Raw genomic sequence first — 24226 nt, forward strand, 5'->3', positions numbered from 1 at the left:
AGCACCTTTCTTGTCAAAACTGCGGGTGATTGGTGTGTTTACCAAAGAGGCTGGTGTTCACATTAACGTTCAGCGCTCGCGTCTAGTATACAGCGTGCTGTCGCAGCAGTTTGCTACCCTGCGCCAATCTGCTGTACAGGACGAGCGTAATGGAGTGTCTGCGCCATTCATGGTTCTGCCGCCAAACAGGACATCGCTGCTCCTATTTTCATGGGAGAGCCCACCCACGTCCCATGCCGGCTGACAACGCCAGAGCTGCGGCAGACGATCCGCATTCACAGGTGGAAGTGACACACTAGTATGAAGAAACGTCTACATTTATTGCATTTGTGGACTTGATCTTAAGGCCACATAAGTGACTACGCGTGCGTATGCTATTCGAAATAATCTTAATGCAGCCCCATGTTTCAAGCATTCCCACTGACGTTGAGCGGGTATCCAGTAGAGCCGCTCGCCCGAGCGACAGCACTATCCCACGCTATACGTACTGTGGGACGGGGCGGCTGAAAACGCAGGGGAAGGGGGGGGGGGGCACTGCGATCAGTAGCGAAGCACATTTTTAAAACTTTATATTAAATTACACTTTTAACGCGCGGAGCTCAAATGTATTTCTTAATGATCAGAAGAACCTACGCTACCGACTCAGTACGTTTGTACACAATCGTCAGAATCGTTTCGGGGTCCCTTTAACTTTGCTTGAAATCTCTGCAGCATGCGCATTACAGAGGTCATTCCCGATTTACGACGGGCACGTGACTACTGCATGCGGCCTTCCATTGTCGCAATGTTAAAAGAGAAAGTTTCGGAAACGATTGCAAAATTATTGAACGACATAACTTGTGACGATCGTATAGATGAACTCCCAGAGAACTGGATAAGCGCGCGCTTGTCGAGAGCCATATAATCCGCTAGAGAATGACTGTTACTTCTTCCATCAGTCGTTAGTACAGGTTTATGCGTCTCGCTATTCAATATCGCTCCATCAATTGGCGCGCCGAATACGTGCGCGAAGCTGCAAAGCACGCGCGTGATTGTCACAGATTAACGTAACCCTGCACGCACGCAGGAAATGGCTTCGAAACGTGCTCAGTCTCGATGCCGCAGACAATCGCAATAACGAAAGCGCTAACTTGTGAACGAACTAGTAGTTACAGCTTAAAGCCGATGCACAAGGTGAACTGCGGGCTGGGAACTGAGCAGACGAGATGCATTTCTGAGCGGTATCGCGACGTCCTTAAGCGATCCACCGCCGTGGTTTCGGAAGGAATACATTACGGGAACGCCTGTTTTCAAGTTCATCGTTCATCGGCGGCTAACGTTCGTGTCGATGATTAACGATCAGTATCAGGTACACGTGGACGCAGACAAGGAAGAAACAAGTGCGGAGACCTTGCAGGTGGGCCGAGATATGACCTTTATGGCGAAAGTAAGTCAAAGGCCTCGACAGATGCGATAAACAGATAGTGCTACGGCTCGTCGGAGGTCACCGGAAGCTGCAAAAAAACATGGTGTAACGGAGTCTAGGCCGCAGACAACTTTCTTTGGCCGTGTCGCCAAGCGTAATCCTTAACGACAATTCTCGATATTTAGAAAGCACTGCAGTATGGCATTAAGCCAGAGAAGGGTTGCGTTGGCTCAGTTTCGTAACATCCATTACACTTTTTCCTGTAGGCACTAGAATAGAGAACAGCGTGTTTAGGTAAACTTATCTGTCGTAGTAAAGCCGATGAGTTCACCAGTCTATCATAGTCACGTTGCAGTCATTTAAGGAGCCAAGATGAGAGAACCTGACAATAAAGGCCAATGTTAGTGGACAATTTCTTGTACGTGAGCCGTGACGTAAGTTTCAGAAAGACAAAGAGAGAGAGAGAGAGAGAGAGAGAGAGAGAGAAAGAGAGGGGGAGAGAGAGAGGGGGAGAGACAAAGGCAAGACAGGGAAGTTAACCAGAGCTTATCTCTGGTTGGCTACCCTGTACTGGAGGAGGGGCAAAGGGATGGGATAGGTGAGAGAGAGAAAAGGATTAACAAAATGAAAAAAAAAGAACACACAAACGCACACGCACACGCGCGCGCGCACACACACCCGATACACACGAACTGCTTCTGTGGGCACTGTCACGCAGTCTGTGAAGGCGTTCCTAGTGTTATGCACTGTCACTGTACAATCCTACGTCACACAGTGTACAGTCACAATCTGTCAAAAAGTCCCGTGTCTTTCAAATACCGCAGCAGCGCCTTCATAACGGATCGCGCTGATGTTCGCTCATGCCACTTTACAAGGATCTTGTTCTCTGTCATTGGGCGCTTGTCCAGTTTGTCTAGGGCGGCTGAGAGGACTGCTCTTTGCGGGTTGAAACGAGAGCACTGACAAAGAAGGTGCGCGATTGTTTCATTGCACCCGCAGAAGTCACAAAGTGGGCTGTTGGCCATTCCGATAAGAAAGGAGTACGCATTTGAAAATGCTACTCCAAGCCATAGATGAACTAGAAGGGTGCAGTCGCGTTGTGGAAGCTCGGGCAGAATACGGAGCTGTAAATTAGGGTCCAGGGTATGTAGGTGTGCACTTGTGCAATCGGATTAATTCCACCTAGCTAATGTCAGGTCGTGTGCAAGTACGGCAAGTGTTTTCGCTGCGTCCTCTCTCGACAGAGAAATGGCAACGCAGTTGTCACCGTCATAAGCAAATCGGGCATCTACATCTGCTCGATCATTGCCATGTATGCCACAATGACTAGGCAACTACTGATATATTATATCGTGTCCTTCGTCGACTATGCGATGGTGGACTTCTCTGATTTCTGTGAGCTGTTCACGTGATCCATGGCGCAGTGCTGAGAGTACACTTTGTAGGGTTGCCTTGGTGTCACAGAAGATTGATCATGCAATGGGGTGGTCCCTCCTGAATGAAATGAAGAGCCGCACGAAGGGCTAGCAGTTCAGCAGCTTTCGTTGGTGATACATATGACGTTTTTGACTGTGTTTTGATGGATATTGTTGTTATCACCACAGCGGCAGCTGAACTTGCAGGTGTGACTGATCCATCGATGTAAACGTGTACGCAGCCACTGTGCACCTCATGTAAAAGTCCTAATGTGGTCAGCTTCTGGGCAAACGATGGCATGTTAGCTTTCTTCGTGATTCCTGGGGTGGTGAGGCGTATTTCAGGTCTGCGCAGGCAGCATAAAGGGTGAGGATGGTCTTGCTGCAGGCATGCAGTTCGTTGGCAACGAGGTAGGATTGACAACAGTTATACGACTGAATGTTGTGTGCGGCCTTTCTGCGGGTAAAGCGGCAAGATGGTGAGAAGGTGGTCAGGCAACGTGCCGAATATGCACCCTGAGGACATCGGTTGCCAAGTACGTTGATAGTGGGTGATCTCGAGCTGTGACGGTCGTTGCCGCTATAGATGCACACTTCGGAAGACCGAGACACGTCCTTAGGGCTTGAGCTTGTAGTCACTGGAGTACACGCAGGTTTGTTTTGCAGGTGTTACCAAGCACAGGGAGGCTGTATCTTGCGAAACCGAGGAACAAGGCGTTATAAAGCTGCAGCATTGACCGCACCAATGCAACATGACTTTCTGCCGGGAAATTTGAGGAGGTGTATTATTGTCACTAACCTCTTTTTTAAGTATGAAACGTGCGGGCTCCATGATAGGTTGCGATCAATAATTATCCCTAAAAAGCGGTGTTTCCGTGTGTTTACAATTGCTTGCCCATTCACACTTACACAGCAACGCTTCAATACCTTCGGAGTGAATGTAACAAGGCATCATTTCTCTGAAGACAGCTCTATGTTCTCTTTTCACAAGCACAGTGATGTTAACGTAGCTGCCTTTTGTAGCCTTGCTCGTACCTATAGTCGTGTTACAGCAGACGCCCAAATGCAGATGTCATCGGCATAAATTGATACTTGAACTGTGTTTTGCAAGCATCTGACTAGGCCAACGAACACTAGGTTGAATAGCGTCGGGCTCAGCACTCCGCCTTGCGGTACTCCACGGAATGTTTGTTGGGTTGTGGCGCCATCCTAGGTCATCACGAAGAAATGCCTGTCAGTCAAATAACTGCAAAGCCACTGAAATGTGCGGCCATCGATTCCGGCTTCAATAAGAGCCAGCGTTTGGATGGATTCGATGTTCGGAAACGCTAGAGCACTTAGGGTTATAGGCACACCCTGAGAAGCTCCGGGTGGTAAAAGTACTCCCGAGTCATTCGACATGGAGCGTTGTTTTGAAAAGCGAAACACAATGAGGGAACAAACTAGTAGTACAAGAGCTAATGCACACTTCCTTTGTTTCGGCAGTGCCAGTGAGAATTGTTACAAGAAACCCTTATGAAGCTGCTCTCGAACTCGCGCAGCCAGTCCCTGCATTTATTTTACTAGGACATCCTCAGCGTGCCACAGAATCGAAGAAGAAAAGAGATGTCGCGTACTTTGACGAAGCGTTATATTGACTAACTCGAAACCACATCTGGGCTGGCTCGAGTAACAATAAATGAACACCAACGACTACGCCTCTGAGGATGCATTACCGTTTCCTTGCGCACTCGTGCGCAGTATGGAAGACGTGTTTCTACATCTGAATAAAAAAAAAAAGGAGAAGCAGACTCCGTCCCCAAAACTGGCAAAATTTTGCAATCAATTTGGAGTAACAAGCAATTTTAGTGCATCTTAGAAGCTAAAGATTTACACCGAGAGAGACAGACAAACGAAAAGGGAAAGGCAGGGAGGTTAACAAAGGACGCACCGAGTTGGCTCCCCTACACTTGGAGGCGAGGAAAGGGAAAGGATAGGTAAGAAGGGGCGAGAAGAGAAATAATGAAGTTCACGAAGCGCAAAGGAATTTCGAACGCTACACGACAGAAGCGGGAAGTTACGCGTTGTCTTAGGTAGCGTACGCGCGATGACAAAGAGGAGGGCAATGCATTCTGGCAAGGCATGTATTTTTCATACCGCGAAACATTTACAACTCTTCGGACGAAATTTTTATGCGTATCGTCGTCGTATGACGGCGTATCCAGAATTTCTTAAGCGATGAAGGCGGGCGCTACGTGAAGGACATGAACGCACCTGTACCAAAATTTCTTGCGTGTGCGGAATGCTTAGCACCGTGCCGATAGCGCGAAAGACCTCCGCCCAAGGATGGCGTTGACTATTTAGACGGCGTCCCCATGTCGCACCCGCCCTCAAGTGCTGCTCAAGGTCCACGCCTTCGCGCCTGTAGCGCCGGGCAACGTCTTTTCGCGTGCAATGCGCCTTTCTCGCGGCTCGCGGAGGCCCCAAGTTAACGACATTCGCCATCTTTATTTATAAACGCCATCCACTGGGCGGCGTATCAAAGGCGCCTGCAGCGCACGTGGATCTATACCCTCCCCCTCCCCCCTTCCTTGAAATTGCGCGGTTGTCGACGGCCGACGAGGAAGTGTACTCGAAGCGGTAATTCGCACGACTGTAATTAAATATCCTGGAAACCCCGAGAGAGTAGGCTGAGTCTGTTGTCATCAGCGTCGTGGTGGCTGTCCTCAAGGAATTTCTGCCAGCGCCAACGACAGAGGAGAAGACATTCGGAAGACATAAAAAAACAATTCATGCGAAATTCATGCTACGGTCCTATGTCCACGTGCCGTAGCGGTCGTAAACGAGTGACGTCATGACATTTTCATGGCCAGTGAAAGAGAAGGAACATGTGAGGCCCTGCGCAAACATAAAGTTGTGACTCAGGACGCTTGCCGTAAACAGTTTGGCAGCGCCTGAATGAAGGGTGACTGGGACTATAGATGTCCCGCATTATTTTTTCTCTTTTTGGGGGGAGAGGGGGCGGATGGCGTCATAGTACTACTCAGCCGCTGGGCTATAACGCAAGTGCGAGCAGAAGCTAAAGCGGTGCGACTAAAACAAGGACGCACAGAGATACACATAGCACACAACAAGCGCTGTTGCTTGAGAAGATGTGCTGTTCGAGCTTAGTTCAAAGGACGAACCGACTAGCCCTCACAAAGATGTTACTAATGCCAGAAATCAAAGCCCGGACATTCCATGATCATTGAATAGCGTGGTTATAGCCCATTAGAAGCCTTTACGACTGGTTTAGCGTAGCGCAGTGCCAGGTATGTAGGCAGAAAGCACAAACTGTGAATTCTACAAAACAGAATTTGTGTTTGAGCACCAGAGCAAAATTCAGCGCGCCTGCACAACTCGCAATCGAACAAACTGACCACTAATCGGGTCTTATAGCACAAGGGCCGCGGAGGGCCAAAGAGGGCGGTCAAATTAGTAAATTTATTCGGCAGAAATGCTTCTCAAGGCAAGCGAGATTTATTTTGTCGTGGTACGCAGAAGAAAAGTAGTCGCAGACAGCGGTCATTTGCAAGAGCTATGCGATACGCAAAAAATAACAAAAAAATAGCAAAGTAATCTAGTTATTGAACTGAAGGGCCAGCCGACGAGAAATTACGTCAGTTATCAAAATGAAAGAGATTGCTGAAACCGTTCGCATTTTCCCAAGGGGAAAACAAACTGTTGAAGAGAGACAGGCGTTTTATAAACTAAGCAACTTTCTTTGTGGATACGTGTATTACATAACGCGCGCATGAAAGGAGAAAACGAGGATACGTATACTGCAGTACACAACCACCAGGACAAACAAATTAGCAAAAAAAAGGAGGGGCATAAAAAAGCCATCATGGCAAAAAATTAAAGAAATGTCACTGCGAAGCAAAAGGGCCAAGAAAGGCCACCATATCAAACAAATCATATATATATATATATATATATATATATATATATATATATATATATATATATTACTGTGCACTCGATTACATGAACTACTGCTAAACGGTCTTCATAAAGAACATGGTCTAGAGACGCGTTATGTTCTTAAACAGATACGTTGCCGTTTCCTTTCTTTTTCCTGTATTTTGTCTGGGTGAGTTGTGCAACGCGATAATAAATATTCTTTGTTTTTTATGAGAGAGAGAGAGTACTTTATCTAAAAGCAGATTGTTAGGCAGCGCATACTTCTGTACAAGTACCCGCGTGCATAACGCTCGCCAAGCGAGGCACAAAGAGGAGACAAATGCACCGGAAGAAAGAGGCCAGAAAAAGAAAGTGAAAAGGAACGAGTACAAAAACAAACAAACAAAGAACAATAGCAGCATGGCTAGTTGTACAGACTCCCCCCTTGGATTTGTCTAATCTAATCTAATCCTTCTGCTCAACTTGGAAAGTGCGCGTACGAAAAGTTCTTTCGTATTATCATATTCTTTTGCATACAATGCGCTCGAAAAATGTCTGCACGTTCATTTCGCATTCTTTGCTTCATAATTCATGTGTAGACTGCGCTTTCTTCTTGGTTGCCTGTCGCTCACACTGATTTCTTGGGTAAAGCGCCAAAGTACTCCTCTTTCCTCTGTCTATTCCAGTGCATGGGTGAAAGCGAATGCTTTGTTAGAGAGCACAGACCGCCGACAAGCCACACTATTGTTCATATTTATTTTGAGGGTCCGCAGAATAATTAGCAATTGGTTTTCAGAATGGCAGCTGGCAGCTGAGAAGTGCCCCATCGTCTACAAAAAAAAAAAAAAGAATTCTTACGTTTTTTATCAGGAACTAGGTGAAGTTCCCAATGCATCCTAACAGGCGCGTGCGGGTTGTTACGGGTTAAAGTCACGATCTGATTATGAGGCACGCCGTAGAGGGGGTCTCCGGAAATACGGACCGCCTGGCGTTCTTTAACGTGCACTTAAGTCTAAGTACACGCTTGTCGCATTTCGTCCCCATCGAAATGAGGCCGCCGGGGCCGCTAACGCAGTTTAAAGGGTCACTAAAGGCAAATATGAAGTCAAGCTAAAGTGATAGATTGGTGCTCGAGAACGTCTAAGGCGTAAATATTATTGCGTAACAGAGCCTGAGTCGTCGAGAAATTGACGTAAATGTAGGACACGGTTAGAGACCCTCACCCCGGAACATTCAAGTACTAGCCCGATGACGCAGGCGCTCTTCATTAAAATTATGACACAAGTAGTCAAACGCTCGTAATGAAAAAAGTAATTGAACCGCATTATAATACAAAGGAGGAAGCGCTTGTCCAGTTTTATATGCTTAAAGAAAGAGAACTCACTAACGTTGCCCTTGAAAACGACAGGGGCCGTCGAAAGGTTTCGTTTTCTCCACTCTGCGCCGGGCGCGCTTTCGCGTTTCAGTAGTTTCGTCATCGTGTTTTGCTGCGCAAACTCACGCAAAGTGCAAGCGGCAGAGAATTCCATAAACCGTCCACGCCACCTGGCCAAGAGCAGCTGCAGCGGCGAATCCAACGCCCTCTCTCGGCTCGGTTTCTCTGGGGCCGCCCGTTAGCATTTTGCCCCATCCCCCCTACCCCCCCCCCAAAAAAAAAAAGCCGATAGCGCCGTCTGTCGGGAGCCGCGGGAGTAAAGGGCGGTGATGGTGTATGTAACGTCACCACTTCCCTCTCCGGGGCGGGCGATATTATTGGTGTTAAAGGTGTGCGGGCCCTTCAGACGTGATTTTCTTGTAAATAGCCAAGTCTTTTCTTGGCACGAAACGAGCGCTGGGAGGTCTCTGGAACGATATTTCCACAGAACCCGTCGACTTAGTATTTGCCTCTGATGCCCCTTTAAAGCACATTACAAATTCCGCTGATGAGTATAAGGACGACAGCGTGACAGCACTACGACCAGTGGTTGTGTTATAGCCATCGGAACGGTGCCAAAGAAAGCAGGTTGAAGCACGGCAGCGCAGATGAAAAGAAAAAAAAATAATAAAAGCGCTAGAGCTGGGACAAGCCTAAATAAGGGCACAGATCTGCGAGATGGATTCTCAAGCACCATCATAATAAATTGCGGCCGGTGCACACAGCCGACGGGTGTCCCCTTTGATTTTTATGTTTCGCGATAACGGCGCAAAGCACTCTTATCATATACAGCGATCATCATGTATTACTTTAGATAATTTGATTATTATTTTGAAAGACTGATCACATACGCCGATAAAGAAACACATGAAAAGAATTGCTTGATATAGGTGTAATACTTTAAAGAGAAGAGAGATATAGGTACGGCATTGTTTTTGTGCTTCTGTGAAGAGAACAGAAAAAAGAAACTACTTCAATTTTAGTGAAATAACATTTCTGTTTGTCAGTTTCTTGTACTTTCACTAAGGTAATGTCTTAAAGCCATTTTCCGTCCTTACGTAAAGAAAAAAAGACATTGTTGTAAACATTACTCTTTATGGGACGACCGCTTTCAGGTAAGGCTTCCTAGAGAATAAGAAAGGGTCAAACTCCACGCGGCGGTTGTAACAGATCACACAAATAAAAAATAACCACCCTACAGGGAATACATAACAAAAAGAAATAGGTGGCGATTGGAATACTCCCTAACGTGAAACTTGAGCGGAATTTTAAACGTGTTTTCATTTCGCGATATATCGGCTGGCGCGGACAATCTGTCTCGTGCGGCACGTTCCAAACGGAGCGAAGTATGGCGCGACTGCCTTGCTAATGTGGAGATCGCGTTAGCGAGTGCGGGTGACGCTTGTGCTGCTGTCTGGCACACCACGTCGGGAGCTGGTGCAGAACGTGTGTATACATGACAGGAGCGTGGCAGAGAAGAAAGGCGAGGCGAAACATTCGTTTGGACCTTTTCACCGCGTCGAATGTGCACAATACCCCCTGGAGCTCCCTGGGCGTCGCCACGTTAGCCTCTTGACAGCTGCTTTATCCCGGACCCACCGCAAAAAGCATTGCAGAGATTTCAGCGCTTATCTTTCTGCCAACGTGCAAGCCCAGAGAGAAGGTAGATAGAATGGTAGAGAGGACGAGGGAGAGGAGACAGAGAATGGGTGGAACCAACGCAGTCGCGAAACGAGTGAATAACAGCCTTGCCACTCTTCCTCGCAGTTCTAATGAAAGGGGGGCACGGGAAAAGGGGGAGGGTGACAGGGCAAAGGTGACGTGAGAAGACAAGTAAACGCTACTATAATAGACATCACAGCGGTTGCGGGCAAACGGGATAAATTCAAGTTTAAGGTATGGTACGGTACGTTTCCGGTACTTCTCAAAAATATGTGATGTGATGTGATAAATTTATTTGGAATCCGGCGATTGGGAGGCCCGGGCCTGGGGCCGCCTAGATGGCCACTGGGAGCTGCTGCTCCCGTGCGGCTTCCTTGGCTCGCTGGACGGCCCAAAGTTGGTCTTGGAGTTCTGAGCTGAGCAGCACGGCCGACCACCGCGCCCGTAGATTTTCTGGGGAGACTGCCATTTTATTTCGGTATATTTCACATCCCCACAACATGTGTTGAAGGGTGGCTCTAACAGACTGTACATGTAAAAGGAGAATTCGTTTTTCTCGGCAACCACAGCACCAAATTTGACGAGGTTTTGTTGCACTTAAACGAAAACCTATAATCTAGTGACTGTTGGTTTCGAATTTCCGATTTACGTCGTCAATTTCTCATTAAAAATTGGCAAAAATTGCAAATTTTCAAGAACGAAACTATCAAGTTTACAACTTTGTAACTCAGCAATAAAATGATAGCACAATTATGTTAATAGCACCTAAATGTACATCTAAAGAGGACAAAATTTATGTTACACATGAATCTACAAAAAATTTGTATTATAGAAATACAGCTTTTGCAGAACCCTTGTACACAACGTAACAAATTCACGGAAGATATAACTTGACGCACAGAATTTGTCTGCTTTGAATGATCTAATGGATGCCGTTTACAGAACCGCGATATCTGTTCTTGATGCAGAGCTATTAATTTGTAAACTTGGTGCCTCTATTATTTTAGAACTCATGAATTTTTGAAAATTCGCTTAGCGAAATTGAGGCCCTAAATAGAAATTCCGCTTCCAACAGTCACTAGAATTTGATTTTCTCTCTCAAATGCAACAAATTTCATCAGAATTGGTGCAGGGGTTATCTAAGAAAAACGTTTTTGCGTTTTACATGTATTTGAATAGGCCGCGTCGGAGTTGGCCCCGAGGTAAAGCTTCCTTAGAAGTTCCTTAGAAGTTAGACTCTATTGTGTCCATGTAGTGTATTTTACAATTGTATAGTTTTACGTTTGTGACGCATGTGCTGCAAGAGTTGATAGACGATGACTCGTCTTCCCTTTCTTCCTTTCACTCTTTCAGCCCGTTCCGAATAGTATATATTTGTCCGGGCTTCAATAAAGACGTTGTTGGCAGTCAGCGCTAGTCCTGTGCTCTTCTTTTCTCGTCCGTTCTTTTTTTGGCTCTGTTTCAGATGAATGACGCTATGAATGCAATTCTTATGCATAATATAACCTTCCTAAGCCCGGAAGCGAGATAGAGAGAGAGGAGGTCTTCATTAGAAGGCATAAATTTTTGCGGCATGCATACAACCACAGACATGCTACTGTGCAAATTAAGGCTGAAGGGGATTAAAAGATTCCAAGGGAAAAGTGTGAGCAAAATGTGCTGTAGTAAATCTGATAGTTATAATATATTTATAGACAAGATAATGGCGAAAACTTCAGCCCTTCTTATGTCATGAAGTGAACCTTGGTTATAGCTTACCGAAAAGACCGATTCATGAGAAGCATCGAAATAATAACTCCAAAGTCCCGCCGGTGTTTCGGTGGGCAGGACATAGGACGCAAGCCGCCACATGACGTCAGCAAAGCGCCACCATTCGTGTCCACAAACCCGCCGTTAAACCCGCAAGGCTCCGGCGCGGCTTCTGAACGCCACAAAATGGCGCCGCAATCCGATGACGTGCAGCGGACGCACTCTACGAACTTGCAATTGGCGGACCCCGCAGCGAACCCGGGAGCGCCTTGCAGACCGAATGCGGGCGCCAACGCCGCGTAAGACGTTGCGACTCTTCCAGGCAAGGGCATTTGCCGAACGCGGGGGGCAGGTTTCAGTGGCAATGGCTTTCACCTTCGACGCGTTCGCTCTCGAAGCACGCGCCTTTCCTCCTCTCCCACAGAGTCCTGCTTCGTCGGTTCTCTCCGCTCCCGGTGACACCCGCCACGAGTCACCCTCGCCGCAAGTCTTGGAAGGCCTATAAAAAGAACTGGAGCCGATGAGGATCTTCGAGTCCTCCAGAGCTTCAGCGGTGCTTTCACTCCGCCGTTCGTACACTAATCGGACGCAGCTCCACACCTGCTCGCTGCAGCCATGTCTCGGATTGGCTTTTGCCTCCTGCTCGCAGGTGCGTAAACAGTCTCGCTTTCACCAACCACTCATATTTGTTCAAAAGCCGCAACTTCGGATGGACTGTATGATGCTGTAACTACATGAATTGGGACGATGTTCTAGAACGCCAATAATGTGATGCAAAGGAATTTGTTCGTGCATTTAGTATTAGTACTTTAATTGCACCGTTTTCAGGAACAGCGTGTAGAAGCCGTTTTGAAGCGTAATCAAGTACCTTTACGGAACTCAACAGTGCACTCAAGCTCAATAGCGAAGAAGAATCCGAGGTTTTATTCTCCTGGTAGCGCTTCCTTGAACTAAGTGTCGTGCGATCGCAGGGTAGCCGTGTCACTACCATGTTACAAAAACACAGGAGTGCCAATCGCAACGAAACTTCACCGGGCCGAGCAGGGTTTCGCATTTCGATAGAGATCTTCACGTAAAACAGCGCGAGCAAATGGTGGGTGGGTGAGCTGCCACGAGGCATCTAAACGTCTTAGCGCAGCTTGATTTTCATTAGCACGTGATAACGCATTGCTCTTTTTGGAAGGTGCCGAAAATTGGCGGAATGGTATCGCAACATTACAACAGTCTTTAATATATTTTTTTTTTTTTTTTTGCTGTTGTACGTATTACAGTTTCACCCTGTATATAAGCAAAATCTTAAGCTATTCTGCGCATTGAGTACCAGATGTCGAGAGCACAACTGATCGGGCAGTAGATAATCGGAAATCGGCTGGCCTAGCGCCAATGCAGAACGTTCCCAGAGAAAAACCTGTACTTTCGTAGATGCCGTGAGATAAATACCGGAGCCACAGTAAGGTAATTGCCTAATCTGCGGAGTACGTGGTTTCGTGCCGTGGCATAACGAGCTTTGGCTATGGCAAGTTCCCAGTAATAAAAAATAATGAAGAAATGTATTCCATTTACAAAAGCGCATGAGAAAAGTCAGAGATGCGACAGGAAACGCTCGGAGATTCCCTTCAGCTGCTTCGCCTTCAAGCCGAGTGAGCCCCCTATTTCAGAAAATAGAATTTTTAAAGTCTTGCGCGCCATGACTCGATCGTGTGTGTCTCTGGAGGCTTTGATACCATTTGCTTCCTTTCGCCTTATTTCCGCACCATGTTCCAGCTTGAAAACTAAAGTATCCTTCTGTCCGCCTCAGGCGCGTTCGCCTACCCACATCTCGTTTACCTGTCTTGAGCAATGATGTGCGTATCTATTATGGCGTGTTCGTTTGTCACTGTCCTCTTTGTTTCACAATACCATGCAGACTCACAGTGGCACTGCGTAAGGGGAGACATACGTAAATGAAGCGACTATCAGAAACTATATATACACATATAACCAGTAATTGCAACAAGAGCGGCGAGGAAGAATAAAAGAAGGAATAAAAGAAGTGCGTTGTTTACTTTTAATGGATGATGCAACAAGCTTGGAGCGACGTTGTGATGTGGTCTTGCCAAGAAGGTCACGTGCGTTAATCACTGCCACATGTGTTCATCGCTGCTCATTGCCGCCGTGTAAAGGCTTCTGATTTTGTTTTCTCACGCTTGTTGACTATCGTTTGTATTCCTTTCCGTTTTATATTTTGCTTTTTTTAGCTTTCTATCTGTCAGTCTGTCTACATTTCTTTTCTTTTTTTTCACTTTCCCTACTCTCTGGTGGTTCACCAACGTTGTATTGGTGTGTTCTCCAGAATATCTTGGCCTTTTCACCGGATGGGTCTCCGATACCGTGATTGTTTCCTCCATTCCACGTAGAGAGAGAGTGAATGAGAGAGAGAGAGAGAATAAAGAAATGAACAACATCCCTCAAGGTCCTCGCAGCCTCCCTCATGCATTGGGCAAAGCTAATTGGAAGCGTGCACGCGCACGTAGGTACAGTTGACGTCACATCTACTTTCTCTCGCTCTGGAAGGCTTCCTTCCGCGTTTCTCGGTCACATGTCCTGTTTGGTCTTTGACCGCCAAGTATGTATAAAAAACAACAACAAAGCGACTGTCACGATAACGTCCACTAAGGCCATTCTTAATACAAGAGGACTGGGTAAATATACTCACAGTGTGCTTTTTATCTGAACTACAGTATGTGTTTGTAAGCGTTTGTAGACGCCCCTACACGAGACTTCCGTTTTGATGTAGACTGTGACAGACGCACTGGAAGGAACGTTACAGCATAACGGTGGCGTCGTCTTGCGCGCCAATATATTGAACTACATCTTGCGAAGTTAATTTTACTTGACACATATATAATGCGCTTGTCGCCGTAAATGCCTTTCACGAGATTGTTTGACGAGAGCTCTTCGGAATCTCCGAACTGGCCGTAGAGGTCGCGGCATGGCAGGCAATCTAGGGTGGACATTGTTACGGGAATGCCACGCTGCCCTAAACGCTACTTTTACAGCGACACGATTTTTCTTCTCTCCCCTTTCGCTTCGTCCTCCTCTTCGCCTACGCTTTCTACTCGCACACAATTTCTTTTTCCCTACCTGTCGCATTTCGAAGTTGCGCCGCAAATATATATGCCATCGTTTCATAATTTAGGAATTAGTAAATAAATGAATAATTAAACAAATAATTTTAAACAAACAGTCCAATAAACAGGTATACAAATATACAGATGTACACAAATTATTTAAACAATACCGCCGGCTGTCTTTCAGAAACCCAGGCAGGTGTAGTTACATAATATGAAAAGACAGCATACACTTTCCCTTGAAAGGAGTAAGAGAAAAAGCCTAATGAAAGAAAAGCAAACATATAGGATTAAGCACGTCTTGGCCTGTAGTTACAAAATGAGGTTGACGCGATTACATTTCCTGTCAAAAAGAAATGCACGAAAGAGGCTTCAGAGCGTGAAAACATAAACGAAAAATAAAATTCAACGCATCAACATTGCAAGAACGTCCGCACTGCAGGCGAAGATGACCCAGGAGTCGTTTCGACGCCGACGTTTCTTGTAAGGGCCTTTCATTCGCCTAATGTTTGAGATAGGAACGATCAACGATTTTCGGTTGTTCTTGTCGGCGGCATTAGGATTGTTTTGTTGCGCTTACTTTTTGTCTCTCGCAATTTATCAATTTGCGCGTCGAATCTCATTTCAGCTCATAGTGATAAGCGTTGTCAAAACGTCATCCGTAATTGGCGTAATTTGCGTTTGTCAATTCGTTCGTTTTTTTTTTCTGCGCGCTCGGCAAAAAAAAAGGGCGCGTGCGACCAATGTGTCCCTTCGCAGGGCTCGCCGGCTTTGCGTCGGCCGGTCCCGACTGCGACGTCAAGAAGTTGGACGCCTGCGCCGCCGACTTGTTCATCTTCGCAACGTCAGAGAAGGTTCCGACCACATCGAGCGAGCTTGAGAGCTACTGCAGGTGAGTTATTCGGTGGCCTAAATGTACACGCATGTCTATTCTTTTCTCTCTCTCTTCTCGCTTTGTACCACGGTGACTATTACTCGTTCTTTCAGCTCTCGACGTGTCCTTACGTGTCTGTGTAAGACAAGCGGCAGGGATATCTGAAACGTGCAACCAAAGTATACCGGCATCGGGAACCAGCGTTATAAGTTGTCTAACTGTATCTTCAAAAGTCTAGGAGGACAAAGAATAGCAATATCGAATCGTGGTGGAAGTGTATTTCTGATAGCCTATGACGTAGCAGAATACCGCAAGGCTGGTTTGTGTTTCTGATTTCGAAAGGTGTATTGTCTTACTAAATGTGATCCGGAAAGACACAGACAGATGATCCGCCCCTGAAAACTGAACTGCAGATGATCCGCCCCTGCAACTGAAAAAACAAAGCAAGAAATGCTGCAGTAAAGGATGGGAAATATCACAACAGTTCAAGTTCGAACCATTTGATTTTAAGGCATACACCACGACGTACTGCACGCGGTAGCCATTAGAGTCGCGTTATTACCCCGAGCAATTTCTTTTTCTTTCCTTTTTTTTTTCATGTGGTGTTCGTGACTGTCTCCTCTCCGTGTTCACGGCAATAAAAAAAGCGCTATGTGAGAATGACGCCGACGACTTGTCAAAAATGATAAAAACGTGACCGTTAAAGTGACGGCTGGTTTATTTAGTATAGGTGATGTGGCCCAGGAGAGATTTAAAGATACCGAACATGCGCGACTATCTCGTGGGCTGGGCTACTACACTAATGTGAAGTAAAATTACGCAATAACTATAACAAACCCATATTGGATACACTTTTCAAAGCTAGTCTGAAAAAAAGAACTGTTCTAAAAAGCCACTGGTGCTCTATGCGTATTCCTTCGCTCTGTGCGTAAGGTTATCGTGTCAACAAGGTAATCATAGTGACAAGTCATGTCAACGAGCTATACAAAGAAGTCTTTGCAAAAACCACCTGACAGAAGCGCTGAAATGTGCTAACAGCTTCACCAAGATTATGCTTAAGCGGCCTTGAATATTTTTTAATCATATTCATTTCTCGAGATTTATCGTTTAAAGACAATTGCTTTTGTCACGTTCCAGCGTGCTTCGCTCATTGTTGACGATGGTCGCAAGGCTGCCACCATCTAATGTTAATGTAACTTAACGCCCGTTAGGATATTCGCATGTACAGGCTTAGCTCAGAATTCACTCTAGAATTCGACGGTAGCAATCCCACCTTCCGCCATTGGTCACACTGTTGCAGCACGTAGGCCTACGCTATACGCGAAAGCGAAAAGTAAAAGAGTCATCGAGTATTGAGTTCCCAAATCGAAGCACAATAGTTTCAGTTTTAAATCCCGTTCATTCACACAACCATGAAACGAAAGAAGTGGCGAAGAAACAAATAAGAGATGTACGACATATACGAGGAAAATAAAGCGATAAAACCTTCGAAGCAGCTTAGACAGCGTCGATAGGACCTCAAAGTGGATCGGTGTGTTGCCTGCCAGAACGATTACATCACAGCGGTAAGCATCTCGCCTAGCTGTTCTCGAGATAGGATATGCAGGCGCGCACCATCGAGGGCTGAGGGGCGATCACTATCTCTTGTGCCTGCGAGGCTCAGTTTGCTTTAATTAGCACGCGCTGCGGGTCAGCTGGTTTTCAAGGAGCCGGCATAATTCCCATGCGTGAGCCGAAAGGCGAACTCTTCAATGCCAGACAAGTATTTATATATCTGAGAGTGTGCTTGGGGGGAGAGAGTCAATTCGGGGCGGTTATGGCGCACATTTGGCTATTTACAAAGTGCTTAACCGAAGCGCATGCACCTTCTAATGCACAGTGTTCTTTAACTCGTGCCAGCCCATCTGCGGTATAGGCAGGTTCCCGTCTCGCCTTGTTTCGGGCCTCTTCAATAAAGAAATTATTACGCGTTCGACGGTGCGATCGAACCAGCTCTCAGAGTGAGTGAGTGAGTGAGTGAGTGAGTGAGTGAGTGAGTGAGCGAGCGAGTGAGTGAGTGAGTGAGTGAGTGAAACAACTTTATCTGGTCCACAATAGATGCGAGTAAACTCAACGTCACCTGGCTAGGCCCACTCGGGGGGACCATAAGGTGAAACCTGACGGCCCTCTCGCGGGCCCTCTGGACTGCCAGGATTTGAGAGGTCTGGTCGTGGGCCCTAATGAGCTTCATCATTTCTTCTTGGGTGAAAGGGGGACCGGCGAGGCGCAGCCCCACAGGAGAACAAAATACCGATGCATTAGGCACATTAAAAAAATCAAAACCCGTTAGGCCACAGACGCTTTTCTTTTTTTTTTTTCCTAGACCGACCACGATGGCTAAGTAGGTGGCTGTGGCGATACGTTGATGAGCCCGAGGTTGAGGTTTCGACCCTGGCCCTGGCAGCCGGATTCTGATGGGGGCGAAATATATATCTATATATATATATATATATATGTGTGTGTGTGTGTGTGTAAAGAATGTTTGTGTACCGTGCAATGAGTGCACGTTAAAGAAGGTAGAAAATGACCCAGAGTCCCCCCCCCCCTCTCTCAAACAACGTGCCTCATAATCAGCGGTTCTGGCACGTAAAATTCTAGAATTTTCTTTTTGCTTTTTCCTATTGCATATCGAGCAACATGAACATGAAGAAACAAACCTCTACCATGATCGATGCTTATGGTGGAGCACACTTTAATGATGTTTCAAATTGACAAGTTCGGCCAAGACCCCTTATCAGATTTTAGCTCACCCTGACGCATGCATACTTATCTCTCTCGGAAAAGCGCCAACTATGGCGCAGGGCTAAGTTCAGATCGCGAACTACTGGGACGCAAGCTTTAAGGCACAGAAAAGGACAGGCCCTGTCTTTTCTTGTGCCTTAGCTTGTGTCCCAATAGTTAGCGCTCCGAATTCAGCCCTGCTTCAATACCGACTCGCCCATTTCTCACTTTTTGAACTATGGCGCCTGGAGACAGTTGGCGCGACTTACCACCTTCTCGATCGGGCCTGGTCGTGTGCCACAAGTGGCTGCAAGGTTTCTTCACCGGATTTAAATAAATTAGCGGTCGTGCCGCTACCGTCGCCGTCATGCCCGTATAACGCTACAGACGCACCCACTCGCGTCACACGCAATCGATCGTCGTACATCGATCGACGTACATCGACAATCGACGATTACCGTACATCGATGGCCGTACATGCGCCTCAACGTGGGGCACTTTTGAGGCACGCTTTCAATTCTGTTCTTTTTCTCTCTCTCCCTCCCTCCCTCTCTCTCTCTCGCCGCGAATCACGAGCAGCAAGCAACACAAATCGGAGGCCTGCGCCCGCGACTACTTGAAGCGGTGCACAGACAGCATCGCGCAGGGCGTCGGCAGCATCTTCCTGGACGACATCAAGACCGAGATCGAGGGACGTTGCGACCAAGCCTCCACCTACCACGAGGGTGAGCGCGACCGTCGACCGCGTTTTCACCGTCGTTAAAGTGACAATTGCGCGGCCCTACATTAGACGCGAATAGTCTGAGACGCGCGCGGAAGTGTAGAGGACCGGACGAGCCAGGCGTATGCGTGCGTTCACACTGAATCTCCGTCTACTAAGGATTCACGAATCGATTTAGGTGCACGTTAAAGAACCCCAGTTGGTTCAAATTTCCCGAGTCTCGCGCTACGGCGTGCCCAATCAGATCATGGGTTTGGCACGATCCCAATAAGTTCATAGTATTTTTTAGGGATTCACGAATTAGGTGTTCGAAAATCATGCTAAGGTTGGCTAAATGATGACTAAGACGCGGAGAAGTGACGCTGCGACCTTGGCTTGGATGCACTGACGAACAGATGAGGCTGTGTTTTAAAGCAAGTGCTAACTTATTTTATTGAATGCATTGTTTGCGCTGTTAACACGGTGTTTACCACTTCTTATTGCTTATTATTAGCTGTTGCTTACGCGTGAAAAAAGTTAAAATTTGGCCAACCGAATGGTTGGTGAAATTTGGCACGGCAGGCCAACCTGCCATGCCAAAGCCATAGCTGAAGAAAAAAAAAAGCAACGCGTTTTTTGGTTGTTGTTGTTGCTGTTGTGACCTCAACACGTTGCTCTCGCCTCGCGAATGTCATTCTTCCTGCCTGTCACGAATTAATCTCCGTGATTACGTCATCTTCCGCGCTAACGGCGTATGTAGCGGGCCTCAGCATGATATTTTCGCGAACGATGGCTCGACGTTGCGTGTGACGTCAGTAACCGGTAACGGTTACTGACCAGCATGTGGCTGCTGCTGGAGCTATTCACAGGCCTCGAGCTCAACGCCAGATCATGCAAAAGCAGGGACATTCGCATAGCGAAAGTTTCGAATCGAGTAGAAAGCGAATATTCGATATATATAAAAAAACAATCTCTGAATAAAGAATCGAATGTAGTATGTTTACAGTTCCTAAAAAAGAAAAGAAAAAATCAATGGAAATGTTCCGCAGGGTTTGCTTAGCAAAAAAAGAAGGGATCATTTACTCTATTTGATACGTGTAATTCCGTTAACAACTGGATGTCAGGAAAACAGAGAAACCTGAAAATAAGAAATTAAGGAAATGCGGTCGTATCTTATGCGCCAGGACAAAGACTGTAATGAAACAAAGGAAGAGCAAGTAAGGAGAAGCACATTGTAGTGCCCTTTGAACAAGCCAAGTACAACACTAGAGCAGAGCACGTAGCTTTTAAAGAATATAAATATGTTGAGATTGGCGAAACAAGTTTGTTGGGCTGCCTAAGCAGTGACGCGCACAGTTAACAAGTGAAAACTGTCTGAAGGACTGATCTTCGATTTTTGGGAGGTCCCAGAAAGTGTCCAAAGCGTATATGTACTGGTTAAGGAAGTCTACAATAAGTTTCAAACTTCACGCATTCGCCCAGGTACCGATCCGTGTTGGCAACAACTGCGGTGCTCCTGCGGCATAATTATTCATCTGTGTACCCATTTGCATTAGTCTTTCCACTTGTAGAGGGCAAGAATTGTTGTTGTTCCTTGTAGTAACCGAACGAAACGAGTGATCGTCAACTCCGAACAGTGAGTTCTCGCATAGAATGTGAATCTAGTAGAAAAGACTATTCAATTCGTATTCAAAATTTCGAATATTCGCACTGTCGCATAGCCCTGCGTCACCAACTGGTCCCTGAAAGTGATCAGTCGAGAAAACAGCTCTAGCTATGTGCTACATAATCACAGCACGGAACCCGCTTCTCGACGGGGTGCTAACGGGGCGTTGAAGCCTACTCGTGGGTACCCGTACGGCACATATTGGAGGCATCGCTGGTGGCAGGGAAGATAAAGAGATCGCTCTCATACTATCCTTTACGGTTTAGGTATAATCCCTTCCGTGGGGGTAGTGCGAAAGGAATTAAAATGCACTCGGGTCTGCATGAAAAGATTAGGACATTTCCAGACATCTGTTGGAACACGTGGAGACAAGACAAGGCTAATTGGATATTGCTGGTAGAGGCTTTTTATTTATTCCTAATACTTCAACTTTCAAATGCTCCTTTAACCGTGGTTTTTAGATGACGAGTGGGCAATGCAATACAATGCAGAGGTAAATTATGCCGGTGATGATTACGAATACATTGGCAAGGGGCCCTACCGGTACCTTTATCTATATTTATACTTACTTGCCGATGATGCAGCTGTCTATACAAAGCCTACGCAACCGGCTAGCTGAAGTGTCCTCGTAACAAGGAAATGTTCTGCAAAGCAAGACAGAACTTTATCCGCGCGTTCGTACGCGAGTAGCCGAATACGTAAGCTTCTCAGGTACAAGATCTCGCTGAATGTGAAGAACATTTCGACCAATGACATGTAACGGGAGGTATATATCGCCGCACTGATCTCGATTAAGACTAACTATTCTCCTCCTCTCCCCCTGCACGTTGCTCGCAGACTTTCTCAAGCACGCTCCGTGCCTGAACAAGGCTGGAGCCGCATTCCACAAGTGTTTCCGCTCCCTCACCGCTGACCTCGACGTGGCGTCCAAGCTTCCCAACAAGCAGAGGATTGGCGGAGCTTGCTGGTACGTATACATAACGGTCGCCCGGGGCATCAGCGAAAGAGGGAGTCGAAGCACACCGAGCTGTGCCACAGCTTTACGATTACCGATTCTCAAGCTAGAGTAGTCGTCGTCACAGAGCTCAGTAAGAACTAAGTCGCCAGCGACGAAGTCATTCAGTTTCGGTTGAATCATTCATGTTCGCCAGCACTGTGCTCTGTCACCATGGAGCTCCGTTTTAGAGCGCAGCTCTTTGGCGTCCGTTCCTGGGTTTCGCGTCGTCGTCGGCCTCGTAACCAGCTCCGCCCCCCTTTCATCCCCCCAGCGCTAGCAGCGACCGACTGATACCGCTGGATGCCGCTGACGCCGCTAGAGAGTCAAGATAACGTGACTGCATAGAACACCGTCGCCGCCATGCAGAAAGAGGAGGAAAGGGTCCCCCCCCCCTGTATCGGCGTCAGCGGCATCAGTCAGTCGGTGCTATCTCTTCCCTCCTCCCTTTATCGTGTTGTCCGCTTGCTGCGCGCGCTTCTGCCCCCATCGTTTGCCGCTGGGTGTACACGCCGCCCCCCTCCCCCCTCTTCCTGCGAGTCTCCGGTTGTCAAAGCGCCGGCACGAACTTAATTCCTTTCTTCGCTCCTCCTCCAATGCAACCCCTGTGCGGTGGCAATCAGAGAGCCAGATCGGTGGCGGCGGATCTGTATATGTGCACCGCCCGAGCCGAAATTGCCGCTGCCGTTCGCCCTGTGCGGTGGCAATCAGAGAGCCAGATCGGTGGCGGCGGATCTGTATATGTGCACCGCCCGAGCCGAAATTGCCGCTGCCGTTCGCCACTGCGAAATTATCTGCCAGTTCTTTCTGAGCCATGAGCGAGACGACCGATGGAAGTCCTCCGTCTGCTGCTGCTGCTGCTGCTGCTGCTAATCGAGCTGCCAGAGCAGAGGCCCAGCGCCGTCGCCGTCAGAATCCAGAGGTGCGTGCCGCCGAAGCAGAAGCTTACCGTCGCCGCCGTCGAGATGATCCAGGAGTACGGGAAATATAAAAAAAAAATTCTGTGATAGCGCATACATGTGTTGCTCGATTTCTTTGCCTCAATCTATCGAAAAGGTGAAACAGCTTATTTGCTGCGCTCAAATTTCGCATTAGGAAGTAACGTAATCGTCGGTAATTTTTTTTGTTTTAAATCTTTTGCTCTCTGTATACCTCATAGTGGAGCGCAGTGACCTAATCTCCTCTCTCGCATTGCTGTGCAGCAAGTTCAACGTCTTCGAACAGTGCGCGCACAAGGCCGTCCAGGCCCAGTGCGACGAAGAGGTGATCGAGTTCGCCAAGGGAATCGTCGAGAAGTACGCCGGCGAGCTGCTCGGAACAGTGTGCACCGCCTACCGATCCGGCAACAAGTGCAAGAGCATCGACTTCGGCACGGCGCCCGGCGACAAGAACATCCGCGCTGTCCTGACGCCCCTCATCAAGGTGTCCGCTGCCCTGGGCTAAATCGCGGCGCCGCACGGGACGGAGAGACATTTGTACAAATCGCGATGTGTAATGAGTGCTGCGGTGCGTCCACTCGGAACGCGTGGTGCGGAAACTGGCGGTTCGGTGTTTTGGCGTGCTGGACTCATCGAACCAAACACGATACGCGCATTACGAAGAAGATTGGGGAAGACTGATTTAACGCGGGGCTACAGTGGCAATACCTGCAGATGAGATTGGCACGCGATGTTGGGAAAGAGTTGAAGATGGATCGACGTGGGGAGGATGGGGAAGACTTCATTGTCCCGACAGGTGTTGTTCCGAGACTTGATGCGACATTTGGCCGACGCGAAGATGGCCTAGCTTGAAACGCTTACATTTAAAGAGCGCGCTGTTTTGCTAATGTATACTGCAGCAATTAATAAGTGTCGAGAAACAATTAAGTTTCCTTAAGTGTGTATTGAACTTTTGCGTTTTTCTTTTAAACTTAGGTCGCAGACTTCACTGCAAGACGTTTTTCAAACGTTACCTCAACGGTTTGGGGTCAGCAACGTTTCACTAGAGGCTACGCAAACCTGAGCTTAATAGCAGCTCAATCTCTCCTGTGCCTATAGTTCCTGACGAGCTTTATCGCTGCAAGCTCAAAACAAACGGACGTACCTGGATGTCAGATCACAGATGTTCCCAGCGGAAACGAAAGCTTATTGCCCCCAATTCTTTCCCCCTAAGTAACAGGTGCTTGGTTGTGGTAGTCCCGTTGTCTCCAGTGTTAAGCCACCAGTGTCTTTCTGTCGTTTACCGCCCGTTCCGTCCCATACGTTCCGAGCTTCGCATTTGACTGTGTAATATACGTCTATGTGGTGTCTCAAATGGGTGACACGTGGTTCTGATCGCCAGCGGGGAGTTACCAGTGCACTCGTACGCCCACGTGTGTCCCTGTGTGATTTGTGATACTTGTACAGAAAAAAAAATATATGTATTCTTTCTTGTTGTTTCGTTGTCTCCAAGTGTGTTCTCTTCTTTCACCTCTCCGCTACACCTACTCGTTGCTGAGCTGTGAACTGTTACGCCATTTCTCAATGCTTTCCGTTTCCCTAATTGATAGTTTGATTGATTGATCGTACCGCTGATCAA

At 47.3% G+C, this 24226-nt stretch overlaps 1 protein-coding gene across 1 annotated transcript; it reads left to right on the forward strand.

Moving 5' to 3' along the window:
- The first annotated feature begins 12092 nt into the window (after nt 1-12092).
- LOC142587789 (uncharacterized) lies at nt 12093-24056 on the forward strand. Its single transcript, XM_075699057.1, has 5 exons — nt 12093-12215; nt 15436-15568; nt 18890-19035; nt 21514-21643; nt 22873-24056. Exons 1-5 carry the CDS (start codon nt 12182-12184, stop codon nt 23111-23113), a joined length of 684 nt encoding a protein of 227 aa, XP_075555172.1. The 5' UTR covers nt 12093-12181; the 3' UTR covers nt 23114-24056.
- Nucleotides 24057-24226: the final 170 nt, after the last annotated feature.

The sequence above is a fragment of the Dermacentor variabilis genome, chromosome 7 (assembly GCF_050947875.1).
Source record: "Dermacentor variabilis isolate Ectoservices chromosome 7, ASM5094787v1, whole genome shotgun sequence".
NCBI classification, from domain to species: Eukaryota; Metazoa; Arthropoda; class Arachnida; order Ixodida; family Ixodidae; genus Dermacentor; species Dermacentor variabilis.

Excerpts from the sequence above, each read along its gene's own strand:
- LOC142587789 (XM_075699057.1), top strand. The coding sequence starts at position 12,182 with ATGTCTCGGATTGGCTTTTGCCTCCTGCTCGCAG. Across the intron at positions 15,569-18,889 it reads GAGCTTGAGAGCTACTGCAG|CAAGCAACACAAATCGGAGG; the intron begins GTGAGTTATTCG and ends AATCACGAGCAG. Across the intron at positions 19,036-21,513 it reads AGCCTCCACCTACCACGAGG|ACTTTCTCAAGCACGCTCCG; the intron begins GTGAGCGCGACC and ends CGTTGCTCGCAG.